Below are 13,242 nucleotides of genomic sequence, written 5' to 3'. Positions count from 1 at the left end.
ATGAAGAGCCTTCCTTACAATAGTCTAAAGAACGGAAGATAAAACCTCAGAAGAGTGAGCACCATGTCACTGCAAGCATTCAAGCTCACACTGAAAACCTTTCAGCCACTCACTCATTCATTCCAATACCTATAAGCACCTATCATGTGCCAGGTACTCTTGCAGTCACTGGAGATCATGAAGGTAGCAAGACAAATGAAGTCCTGCCCCATGGAGCAAGGGAAGGGAGACAATAAAATAATGTCACAGGTGAGAAATGCTATAAAAATATAAAGGGGGCTAAGAGGAGAGAGTGAAGGTGGAGGCAATGGTGGTGGCTATTTTTGCAAGAGGTGTTCAGGGTAGGCCTTCCCATGTTGAGTAGAGACATGAACTAACTGAACAAGCAAGTCCTATGGATCTGCTCGGTTTGAGAGTTCAGGGTAGAGTACACAGTTTAAATAGAAATGCAGAGTGAACGAGGAGCAGCCAAGGACCAGAAGAGCAGCAGAAACATGAGAGAAGAAAGTCAAGACTAAGAGGACTGTTAGGGATACCAGCCAACTAGGGGGTTATCCACATGACTCGCTTGGTCAACAGAATATTAGCAGGTGTGATGCAAGCAGGGGCTTGAAAAGCACTTGTGTGGTTGAGCTGGATCTCTTATGTCTCTGCCACCACTTTGAGAGCACAAGCCCCAGCTAGCCAGTTGGTTCCAGGAACATGCAAGACATGTGGAGCAGAGCTGCCCCTGTGGTGCCCAGCTTAGATCAGCTGACCTACAGACCTGTGAGTGAGCCCAGCTGAGATCAGCAGAGCTGCCTCAACAGAGCTGCTCCAGCTAACCCGCAAATATGTGAAAATAAATTTATATGTGAGAATAAACAGAGCTCACAATGAGCTTAAGCTAACGAGCCCTGGGGTGGTTTGTTACACAGCAGTATTGTGGCAACAGCTGACTGATACAATGCCCCACTTAAACTAAGAAACACAAGACCAGTGTACTCTGCTGGGCCTGGAGATATTCCTGATTATTCCAGAATGATAGAGAGGCTTGACTAGCTCAACAAACCATAGCTGTAAGGGTAACTCCTGGAGCACAGCAGCCTTATCCTGATAATATTCCAACTTGACAAGCTAATACTCCGTTTCAAGTAAGATGGCTGTGGGTTAACCAATACTGTGCTCTGGTTTCTTATTTGTTTCCTATCCTGAGAGTCTGTTATCAAACAGCCTTAGCAAAAGTGCTAAGCTCGCTTCTCTCATCTGCTTTACTAAAACGTTTCCCCCAAGTGTTGGTTCAATGCCCTCCCGAGACCTTTTACCTAGGTGACCAGGGAAGAACAGAGCTGCTCTTCAGCTAAACCACATTACAAGTATTTTGGGTTCCAGGACAAACATGGACCAGAGTCCAGCTCATTTTTAAAGTTCTGGGTAACCCAGGTCCTGCTGGAGCCTCTGCCACAATAGGGATGCCCTACAGAACCCCTGCGAATGAAGCCTTCCCAAGTCCTGACCTGGGGATGCTCAGGACTAGGGGATGCTCAATGATTCCTTCAGGTTTGTATCAACACAGCACAAATTCTCTCAGGGCTTCTACAAAAACATGTTCTATCCAATCTCCAAAGTCTCTACCTACAGATCTCCTCAATGGAAAACCTCCCAGCCCTTTCAGTGTGCCTACCATGTGCTTTAAGTATTAGAGAGCCCAATGTGACATAAATAATATCATAATGCTGAGCCCGCCAACAGCACTAGACAGCAGAGTTGAGATCCAGAAGGGAGAAGGAGACACTGCAGCCCATGCAGATTTTCTTTCCCACCCCCTACCTGGCTGTCCCTCTTTCCTCCAGAGTCACAGGCCTGGGAGGAGGGCTCGGTGGTCAGTGGGGAGAGGTATGGCTGGGCTTAGGGACATGAAGTAGGAACAAACCAGGTCCTTATGTACCAGCTACCCCATCTGGTGTCTGCCTTCCAGCCTCTCAGCCCACTGCTCTGCAGTTCTGAATCCAGAGTGCTGATTCCACCTACTTAACTATGAAGCAAGTTCAGAATGGCTGTCAAAATTTGGTCATCTGTAACAGCAAAAAAGCCAATGAACCACAGAGAGCTAGACAGCTGGGCTTTTAAGGAGCCCCTTGTTTTGACGGCCTCGTCCACTCCCCGTCTCCTCATCACCCTCCCGGCTCAGCCTCGCTGTAATGTGCACCGAGCTGCGTATAAATAGGTCTATCGGAGAGTGAAGGCTCCTGATATAAAAGGTTAAATCGCCCTCCATCTATGGAAAACACTCCATTATCTCTGCATTTTTTATTAAAGTAAAGATGCTTCCCTACTGTGCACAGAAAGCTATTTGCCCTGGTATTGTATAAATATTTGATGCTGGTCTTTTGGCAAAAGGCCACCTTAACATTCCAAGCTTATGACTTACAAGAAGGATGTGGGAAAAGGAGATTTGCCCTATTATCCCAAGAGGTAAATTCTAGGAGGCAACAGCTCTTCCCATGCAGCCTCAGAGACATCAAGACTCCGTCTAGCAAACCAACCTTCAGGCTCACCCTACACGCTGTTCTTCAAAAGTCTAGCCTGAAATGTGCACACCACAGCAAGTGGTCAATGTATGCGACTATAAAAAATGTTACTGTTCTTTTAACAAGCTAGGTTGGACTAAATTTTCCCCACTAGGGGGCCGGCCCAGTGGTGCAGCAGTTAAGTTTGTACGTTGCACTTAGGTGGCACGGGGTTCACCGTTCGGATCCAGGATGTGGACCTACTTGCTGCTTGGCAAGCCATGCTGTGGCAGGCATCCCACATATAAAGTAGAGGAAGACGGGAACGGATGTTAGCTCAGGGCCAGTCTTCCTCAGCAAAAAGAGGAGGACTGGCAGCAGATGTTAGCTCAGGGCTAATCTTCCTCAAAAAAAATAAAATAAAATAACTGATTTCCTTGGCTCTCTGAGGGCCCCTTCTCCCCATCAGAGGCTGCACGATGCTCGCAGCACCACCTTGGTTCCAGGAATGGCATGAGCCAACTGCATAATCATAATTGCACATGTTGTCATATGGACCTGTAACCCCACCGCAAAGGCAATTGCTGTCCAATCAATCCCGGACAATGGTGCCATGTTTCTTCCCCAGCACGCCACGGCTAACTCACTGACATTACCAAAAGAGTGAGCAGGCCTGCTCCTTTTCTTACTTCCCGAGCCACACTGCAGCTCTCGGCCTGCCTTCCCGCTTGCATCCTCAGTTTGTAGCCGTGAATGATCCATAGGAGATATTACTCTTCTTCAGTTACAGTAAGGGTTAGCCTGCAAGTTCAGTGCCATTTAACTGGCCAGATGGGGAAGAAATGCTCTGATTCCATGCTTGCTGGATGTGAGGCACTCGGCCAGGAACAGTTCACGGTTTCTTATTGAATCCTCCCCAAAATTCTGCAAGGGTTGTCATTCTCTCTTAGTGGGTGAGAAAATGGAGCCCTCAGATTTACATCACTTGTCCACGGTCAAATGGAACGCAAGGGCTAAACGAGACCTGAAACGTGGTCTGTTTGATTCAAAGTCTATGCTCTCTATGCAACTAACAGATATTTACTGAGCTACCAAAAGTGATGTAGCAGGCTCTGCTGCTCCTGCCTGGGGTGGGCGATGAACGGCCTAGGTTCCCAGCCGGGTGGAGCAGGTGCTCTCTGACCACTATACCTTGGTGTTTTGGGCGGCAACTCAGTGGGGTCACAGGCAGATGGCCTCAAGGCTTCCGTTTGGGCCCAAATCTGTGCAAAGGCCATGCCTTCTTGCATGGGGCAAAAAATAAATAAAAACATACTTGTAAATGGATAAACTATACATATCAACAAAAGGGATAGTATACACCAATGAGAAAAAATGACCTGCAATAATATGTAAAAATGTGGACGAATCTAACAAATATAATGAGTGGAAAAAGCCAAACACAAGAAGGGCACACTCTATTTAAATAAAGCTCACAATTAATCTATGGTGTTTCAGGGCAGGACTGTGGTCGCCCCTTGGTTGAGGGACTGCGAGGGGCATGAAGGGGTCTTCAAGGGGGCCTGTATGTTCTATTTCTTGATCTGCTGCTGGTTACCTGGGCGTGCTCACCTTGCAAAAATCCACTGAGCTGTATCCTTACAATCTGCACAGTTTTCTGTACGTGTGCTATACTGCAATAAAAAGTTTAAAGATGTGCTGCTATGGATACAAGAGGAATACATTTAACGGCATAAGTGAATGTACCCCTACATTATTAAGTGTATCCTGTGGAACAGAAGCCATGCCTGTAACCACTAGGCCAAACATTCCTGGAGACGGTGGTGTCCCAAGGGAGTGGCCACTGGGGCCACCTGGAGCCTCATTCTCCCTTCCTTTCCATTCCCCTCAAGCCCCAGCTCTTCACTCCCCATATCTGCAGGTTACTAAGTGTCATCTCAACACCCCAACACTAGGCTCTCTCCTCACTACCACTGGCATTACTGAGCATCTTCCAGAAGCCTTTATTGGTCACCTTCTGTATACAGGGTACAGAGTACAGGCACTAGGATAAGAAGAAGTACAGGACATGGGAGCTGACCGAGGGTTTCCAAGTATGTCTGTATAAATTGTGTGTCCCTACATATAAATCATTTGAAAGACGCACATTTTTATATATGTATTTTGCAAATATAAGGTAATGCAGACTATGCTAGGCATCAAAAAAGGTGGTATAAGTACCAAATGTTATTTGGATTTAGATGCAGCTGGGACATCGGGGAGAGTCTTAAGAAAGACCTAATCTTTTCACCTTTTAAAAAGGGTAGGCATGGAGCGACATCCCGGTATGATGTGTCTCCCGAGGTGATGCCACAGGTAGAACACAACATCATCTGGGAGGTATTGAAGTCATAAATGGTTAATTCATCAAGGCCTTAGAACTGAATTCTAGTTTATAGGAAAGAGGCTAGAGAAACAAGATAAATGACATCAAGAGGCCCTGACCAGACAATTCCAGAACGCAGGACATCCTGCAGGATAGGAGACTAGGTTTATTTTAAGCAGTCAGGGTCATAAAAACTGACTCTTCTAGGTAAAACAGAAGTGAGGACATGGTCACCATCTGCAGTGCATGTCGCTGGAATGGATTCTGGTTTGGATAACTGGCTACAAAGGACATTTTTGAAACAACTGAAGATATCTGAATATGGGCTGGATGAAAACGATACTGCCAGATGGGGAAGGACAGTGGGGCTAGGAAAGGGTGGGGGCAGGGGAGAGGGGAGGAATGGGGAGGGCCAGGACAGAGCCAAGGGCAGGGTAAGGGGAGTAGAGTAAGGGCAGAGTGAGGTGGGGACAAGGAGACAGTGAGGGGAGAAGAAAGGGAATACAGAGCAAGGAGAGGGCCCGAGGGACAGGGCAAGGTAGCTGGTGGCGGCGGCAGCAGCATCGGTGGCCAGTGACGGCAGCAGGGATCCTGCAGGCCTGGAAGCCCTGGTGAGAAGTCAGGCTCCCAGGTGGGTTTGCGGACAGTGGGCACCCAGCTCCACCTCGCCCTTACCCCGTGACTCCTGGTACCTGCCCGACTGCTCATCAACAGTCTTCCCTCCTGGCCTCTCCCACCCTCTGGAAGCAAAGATTCTGGCCTTCATCTCTCTGGCTGGAGTGTTTCTGTGTGCCTGTCCACACTGCTGTCTGACCAACCCCTGCTGAACTGCTTAGACCAGCACCACTGCAGAGTAACTGCTAGGCATCCACTATCATCATTATATGCTTTGCTTTCATCTGGGCCCAAGGGCACAGCTTCCCCGGCCCAAGACACCGGGTCATTCCAAGGAGAGGACCCCTGGAGATCACGAGCAGAAGCCCGAACATGAGGACTGCACAAGCCCTTCCACATCCTGGGGGTAAAGACTCTAAAACAGAAGCTGGAGACTTAACTGGATAATTCGGACTAAAACATCACCTTGTTTATGGGACAAAGTTCTCATGAATTTTATGACTCTGTGGAAAATATTTTGAAGTACAAATATCCACTTAAGAGTCAAGACTAGTGCTTTCCCAGATGGCAAACAGCTTAAAGACGTGCTCTAGCTCTGCCAGGTTTATTGGTAAGGACACTAATTATCTTATTAGAAATAGGTTCCTTTCATAATGATGATTAGCTTGCTTTCTTTTTTAATACTGGGAAAAGAACATATGCATATTTCATCCCTGGCCAACGGAAACCTTGGGCTTCTCCAGAGCAGAAACGCCCTAACCCACTGAGCATTAATCCCCAGTCACACCCTCCCTCCCTCCCGTCAGAAACATAAGGCTGAAATTCTGTTTGAATTTTGGGGTGGCTTAAAACTAATTTTGTTCTGAGCATTGTGCAGCAGTCCCCGAGACAGACGTGCAGCTATGGTGGCACTCTCCACGTGGGCAGCCCTGCGGTAGAGATGTCACGGGCTCTGGGCAAGGCTTCACAGCTGCACTCGCCAGGGGAAATTTCATGTTCTGTCTTCAAGGCAGGAAGGCTGGATTTAATGCGGCTAAAGCCAGGGGAGGATGTAGAAGCGTTTCAAATGCTCAAGTCAAATCTGAAGAAAAACTGTATAAATTATCTGTGTTTTTGGGACTCAAGGTCGGAGAACGGGGTAAGCGGGAAGAGTGGAGATGAACTCAGCCTTGGTGGCCAAAGCCATAATGGCTAGGGAGACAATAAAGGGTGCTGTGAACTTTCAAGGTGACCTCTCATGGGGCTCAGCTTGCCCCTGACACACTCGGACAGTAGAGCCAAAGAGAAAACTTCCCTTTGACACCCCTATTCTGCTAAGGGGGAAAAATTGCCAGTGGCCACCTGTGTAGTTGTTACCTCCAGCACCTCTTGGCACGTCTTTAAGATGTTAGGACGACTAACCAGTGGTTTCCAAGGGGGAAATTTAAAACTCTGCATGGCCACAAAGAGCCTCTACAGGCACCAAGAGGAGATAAAGGGAGCCGATGGTGCGACAACCCAGGATGGTGAGGGGTGCCCCTGCAAGAAGCAGGAGGTGGTCTCCCCTGATGCCAATGAATGAGAGCTGTAACCATCTGGCCCCAGCAGATGCCACTGGTGTCTTACGGCGCATCTCAAAACAGACTGTGACCTCCCTGGCTTCAGGGAACTCTGCAGGCACCCGGGGAGGCCTCTTTGTGCAGAGTGAGGTTACTGACCTTGCGTCCAGAGAATGGAATTGACTCTCATTAGTTGTACTAATGAAATGTATATTCTAGAATTGCACTGTCTAATACACTGGCCATTAGCTACAGATGGTTATTTAATTTTAAACTAATGAAAATTAAATAAATTAAAAATTCCGTTCCTCAGTCATACTAGCCACATTTCGAGTGGTCAGAAGTCACATGTGGCTGGTGGCCACCATATTGAACAGGACAGATACAGAACCTTCCCATCATCACAGAAAGTTCTATTGGACAGTGCTGCTTGAGTTTTTGTTTGTTTGTTTGTTTTTGGTTTTTTTGCTAAGGAAGATTTGCCCTGAGCTAAAATCTATTGCCAACCTTCTGCTTTTTGTATGCGAGCTGCTGCCACAGCATGGCCACTGACAAAAGAGTGGTGCAGGCCCACGCCTGGGAACTGAACCCAGGTTGCTGAAGCAGAGTGCACTGAACTTAACCACTAGGCTACCAGGGCTGGCCCTCAAGATGTAGCCTTAACAAGCCAGTCACCTTTCTTATGTCATTCATCCATGCCACAAATGGCTGTGGCCCACTATACTATACAATGCCTGCTGCTATTATATTAACACGTTAACATTAGACATTGCTATTTAGATAGTAACAAGTGACTCACGTCCAAAATTAAGTCCAGCTCACGCCGTACAACCTTCTAAGACTTTGGATGATTTAAAGCACGTACACTCAGAATTGAGACTGATATCTCCTCTAAAGATGTTTTCTGGCATTTCAAGGATTGCAAATAATGTAGAATTCAAATCCTGTTCCTGACTCTGCTTATTCTTGGAGCGCAAACTGCTCACCAACCACCACACGGTGTGGTCGAAGCCCCCTGCTAGGATTTGCTAGGATCAACGAATTTGGTGTTATGTTTCACTTCCTTCGGGATCCTGCTGACTGGCAGCCCTCAGAATCCGCACATGCTGGCATGCTGGCCCCGCTCCCCAAATTGCCTCCCAGCTTTGATGCACCCCAGTGACTCAACCTGCCTCCATGTTAACCCGAAAAGCCTTCTTTTGCTTGACACTTCTCCACTTCGGGCAGACTTCCTCTCTGCCTTCGAAAAGCTGACATCTATAGTGCCACTTCATGCAGCAAATTCTCAGAGATAACCCATTCTTGGGGAGGGGTACTGGGTGCCACGAGACCCAGGACCCGTGTGTGTCCCGAGGGAGTTTACAGAAACCAAGCTGTTAGGTTCACGTCTCTGCTGTTAATTCGAAGGTGCTGCTACTGCTATTTCAAACTGTAATAGTGTCTACAAACAATTTGCACTTTGCAGCGGCATGATCCCCGGGGGGTAATTAACAAACCTGGGGAAATAATCTTTTTAAAATCTTTAAAAGTAACATAGATTGAGGCCACCATCAATGAAACGGAATCACTCCCCCTTCTCTGTCATTTTAGAAGATACTGGCTGACTCCTAGAGAGGTTTAGCAAGCATAGGTGGAGGGCTTTACAGAAAATTCCTCAAGACGTGTTAATCAGAAATTAAATGCCACATGTTCATCAGCGGCAGAGCTTTCTGAATGGGGCGGGCTCTGAAGATGGGCTAAGATGACAAGAGTGAGCAGCAGAGTTCGTAAGGGTTACCCAAGGGCTGTGACTTCCATACCGTTGACCACGCCAAGGTAGAAGACCGCGTTCACCAGCACGCCTCCTTTCCGGAAGTGGTCACTCATGTGCTCCAACCAGTTGGCATCCAAACTGCTCACCATCTGGCCGTTCCTGGAGACCCGGAGAGGGATGGTGACAGGATAGTATTGCCGGCACTTCTGATGGTTCTTCGGTTTGTTGAAAAGGGCGAAGATCTCCATTTCTGCTGGAATTTGTAAAGGGAGAGGGGAGAGACGAGGTCAACCGGTGATAAAAATCTGCCTCATTGCGTCTAGTGGAATCTCTTAGGAGCCTGAAGAAATGATACCAAAGGTAAAATCTCTGTTAGCTTCACTGTTGCCGAATAATAAAACTCGACCCCAAATACTAAGTTAGGGCGCCGTGAAAGCGACGTGGACCTCAAAGGTTGAGCTTCAAGTTGGGGACTCAGGTTTTGAACCTGGCACATAATAAATATCTGTTATCTGGGATTAATTTGTACAGTGAGGTGTTTGAGAAAAGGACATAGTAGACATTTCTAGAAATTCATACAAAGATGTGTTTTGAAAGGAAAAGCAGATATATTTGGGTGAGAGCTGGTTTTCAAAAAAAAAAGTAAATGTGCAGAGGCACATAAAAACAAAAATACGGCTGTAATTCCAGGAAACTTGTACACCCCCGAACTCACTATTTATAAACTGCAGTGGTGTTTCCTGGGGCCGAACACATAATACTTAATCAAGTACATCAAAAATACATCATTGATATGTAAAAATAAATATGTTCCAGTAAATGAGGGTTCCTGCCTGGAGTGGCAGGTCGCTCAAACAGCCAAGCAGGCGCGGGAAGCACGGCGCCGAGCTTTCTGTTCCTTGCTTTATAGCTCAGTTCTTCAAAAATCGATACTCACTCCCACCCAACAGCTGACCCACGCCTGCCATACGTGCTGCCGGCCATGAGTGAGCACTACCGGCCTCGGGGAGCCAATACTTGGAATTTCAATCTAAGTCTGAAGGTCTATTTTTGTGTTACTCATTTAGTCAAGCAATCAGAGTTCATCCAGCTTAAAAAGCTTTGGTTACACAGTCTGGTCAGGAATATGCTTTGGTTTACAAAAATATATATTTGGATAATAAGAAAAGCCTCACTTTTCTTTTAAGGAAACATTTTAAAGGTCATAAACAATGGTTGATATTAGCACAAAGGACAAAGCACATTCACGCTCCCTGCAGGAGACACCCGGCCTAGACCCACACGCTGGGACGCTGTATCCCATATTTCACAATTTTTGCAGTATCCAAATGCTAGCTGAATTATTACTTCTTAAAATGGATTCACTTTCCTTTATTTAAATAAATGCATTTAAAAAGGAAACTTTGCTTCATGATTATAAAGGAAACAACTACCACTTGCCATAAACAGGAGGGAAGGATAAGGCACGTTAACACCAAATATGCCCATCCAAGTAACATCTAAAATTATCTCACATAGTTTTTGTAATCTGGGACAAAGGAAGGCTTTTCAAAGCCCAATCTGAGCACATATCAGCAGAGATTTCTGGGGAGCAGTGCTGGGCCACGAGACTTTGTCATCAGCAACAGTGAAGCTAAAAGGGGAGTCATTTCAAGCTATCCATTGGATAGAACCAACTAGGAAGGGAAGGTGCCCATCTTCACAAGTGGCCACCTGGATTTTAACAATTGACTTTGGCCTATTCATCATCCCTACCCCAAATTACTTTTCTCAGTCCACTTGCCTGACTCCAGCCAGTAAACACTTTCACAAGAGAAATTAGGTCTTGGCGTACAGAGCTGGCAATCACTCGACTATTTTGTGACTTTGAAATACACACATTAGGAATGGAGTCATGCAGAGAAAGGTTTGTAATGGTGGGGAACTAAGCTATAGATTGGAGCTGGGAGACAGGAGGTGATCAGGCCTTTTCCAGTCCTAGGTGCCAGAGGTTCAAATAAAAGCCACAGCTACTAAAGTCAAGAGGAGAAGCAATGGGATTTCCTCAAAAGCAGACCTTGTAAGTTTTGGGTACCAGTAGTTTTTCTGGGAAGTGATCCCAGGAAAGAGAGTGAGGGAGTAGGGATGGAAAATAGGGAAGCGACGAAAGCCAATGGAAGGGACATTAACGATCAGCTTACGTCTACAGCAATCGGGGCCCCTGAGACACCACACAGAACACACTGCAGGTTGTCCTACCAAGGGGCAAGGAAGCTGGGGCATTTGTCCTCAGTGACTGGAGGCCACTCCTGAGGCATTAATTCCCAGGGCAGCTGGCCTGCGGGCGTGTTCCCACTCCAGAGAACGCCTGCAGGGAGAGGCCAAGAAAGCTGACCGCAGGTGACCTCAAGGTGGGCCAGAGGACCAGTCACCATGGTATGCTATGGTCAAGCATAGACACACACAAACGAAAAAGAAAAAGAAATCACAGCCTCTATGTGGGAGAAGTAAGTGGGGAATTTGGAAACGGCCAAAGTCCAAAAGTGCATGACAACACTTGATCATGCAGAAGGATTCCCCATGAGAGACAAAAACACAACTTTCCCAAATGCGTAACGAAACAGAAAAAGGGGAAGGCCAAAAGGAGAAGCGAGAACACTGGGCTTGGGGTGGAAGTGGATGCTGCAGTGCTGACGGCGCCCCCCCCTTTCCCGCTGGAGCCTCCCCAGGGTGGAGGACCAAAGGCAGAGACAGAAATACATTTTTCAGGAAGGAAAGGAAACACTGTTAGAATCAAGAGCCTCCAAAGCATTAGTAGTGATAAAATATTGGGAGAAAGCTGATTTCAGATGTGTAAGCCTTTGGTCCACTTCCCTGCCCCACTGTCTCCCTGGCCACGATCCTCTCTATTCACATGGAAACCAGCCAAGAGAAACTGACCCAAAATGATGCCCTTTGATGTTTTAATATTCTGATTCTCCAACACACATCCTTACATGAGCAGGCACCAGGGATTCCAAAAAGAAGCCCCGCATTTGTTTAAATTTTCTCAGCTGCTCTGTGACTCTGCCATGACCCCAGTTGCAAGATTTTTCCAGACATGGGACAGAAAGTCCCAAAGGAGGGGGAAGGCATTGTTTCTAAGAATGTTCTGAGAACAGCTGAAGAACTGGCCTGGCAGAGCACCCCAAGAACATCAGGACTGTCTTTTCTTATATTTCTATTTCTGCCTTGTTGTCTTTCTCTTTCCCCCTGACGGGGGGGTCCTTGCCTTGTGCCATTTAGATCCCCTGTGTCCAGAAAGGTCCCTGTAATATGGTAGGTGCTGCGAATGTCTGCTGGATTGACCTAAATCACACAAGTACGGGAAGCTAGCGGAGGAAGAAGGGGTGTGGGGCTCATGGGGTGCTGCCAGCCTGACAGCCAGGTCCACTCAGGCCTTCTCTGCCCCTTGGGAATGGGAAGGAACGAGGCAGATGGCCAGCTGTGAGGCCCGTGCCAGGCAGCAGGGACTTAGGCACGGGATGGCAGTCTGCAGTCCGTCTGCAGGAAGGGCCCAGAGAGCCCGTGACTTGCAGGTAATAGGCGAGCTGGTTGGGTCCTGGTGGTCCAGGAGACCTCCAGGCTGGAGGGAAGGGAGGGTTCAGAGTCTGGCTTAAAGGGTGGGGCTCCAAGGCCTAGACTGGGAGAAGGAGGAGGCTGGCGAGTTAGCTGGGTGGAAAGGAACAAGTGGGAGTCAGACTTGGCCTGGTAGGTGGACCAAGTGGGGTCTAAGGTCAACTGAGGTCAGGGGCAGGTGAGCTAAGATGAATGGTTTGCACTGGGAAGGCAGCGCCATGAGCGCCATGGTGGGAAGAGAGGGCCTCGGGCCTGTCCAGATTCCTGAATCTGGGAGCAGGCTGCCTCAGGCTTTGATGGGGCTCTGGTACTAGAAGCTGGGCACCTCTGGGCCTGGGGGAGGCCTGATTGCCAGAGCAAATTGTGGGACCCACTGCATGCACAGCAATCCACAGAGTCCACGTGTAAGGATGACGACAGCCACAGGCACGTGTCCTGTACTTACCAGGGCTGTTCACCTTCACCATCTCACGTGACTCCCCCAAGCTCCACAGAAGGGGCTGCATCGGTTCTGTGCCCAGAGGCCTTAAGCGGATCCCCCAGAAATCACAAGCTAAGCGGCAAAGCCAAGAGTCTTTCAAACCCCAAACTCTGGGCTGTTTCCCAGATCGAACAAGAGGCTAATTTCACCAACACACAGAAGCAGAAGCTGATGACCACGGGTAGGAGCTCAGTAGCTGTTTGTTAATGGACTGAGTGAAGGCCAGAAAGATGATGGCAGGTGGCAGATTTGGGAGGGGGCAGAACCACAGGGTAGAACCATCCTGGGGGTGCAGGGAGGGGAGGATACTGGCCCAGCAATGGAAAGGGGGCCACGCATCAGAAAAGCCAGACTCAGGAGGGTACCTCCTCTCTCCCTGACCATGAGCTGGCTGCCAAGGAGGC

At 48.0% G+C, this 13,242-nt stretch overlaps 1 protein-coding gene across 6 annotated transcripts in view; it reads right to left on the bottom strand.

Annotated features, from left to right (window-relative positions):
* Positions 1-13,242, bottom strand: part of RFTN1 (raftlin, lipid raft linker 1) — a 198,120-nt gene that overhangs the window by 40,078 nt on the left and 144,800 nt on the right. For 3 of the 6 annotated variants that reach the window (XM_005600912.4, XM_023620891.2, XM_070238108.1), the window contains exon 6: positions 8,807-9,013. In XM_005600912.4, the coding sequence (XP_005600969.2) occupies positions 8,807-9,013 (207 nt within the window). The remainder of the gene's footprint in view (positions 1-8,806; positions 9,014-13,242) is intronic. The other 3 variants (XM_070238110.1, XM_070238109.1, XM_070238111.1) reach the window with 1 other exon arrangement.

The sequence above is a fragment of the Equus caballus genome, chromosome 16 (assembly GCF_041296265.1).
Source record: "Equus caballus isolate H_3958 breed thoroughbred chromosome 16, TB-T2T, whole genome shotgun sequence".
Classification (NCBI taxonomy): Eukaryota; Metazoa; Chordata; class Mammalia; order Perissodactyla; family Equidae; genus Equus; species Equus caballus.
Note: the sequence above shows the minus strand (reverse complement) of the source record. Positions and strands in the feature narration are given on the sequence as shown.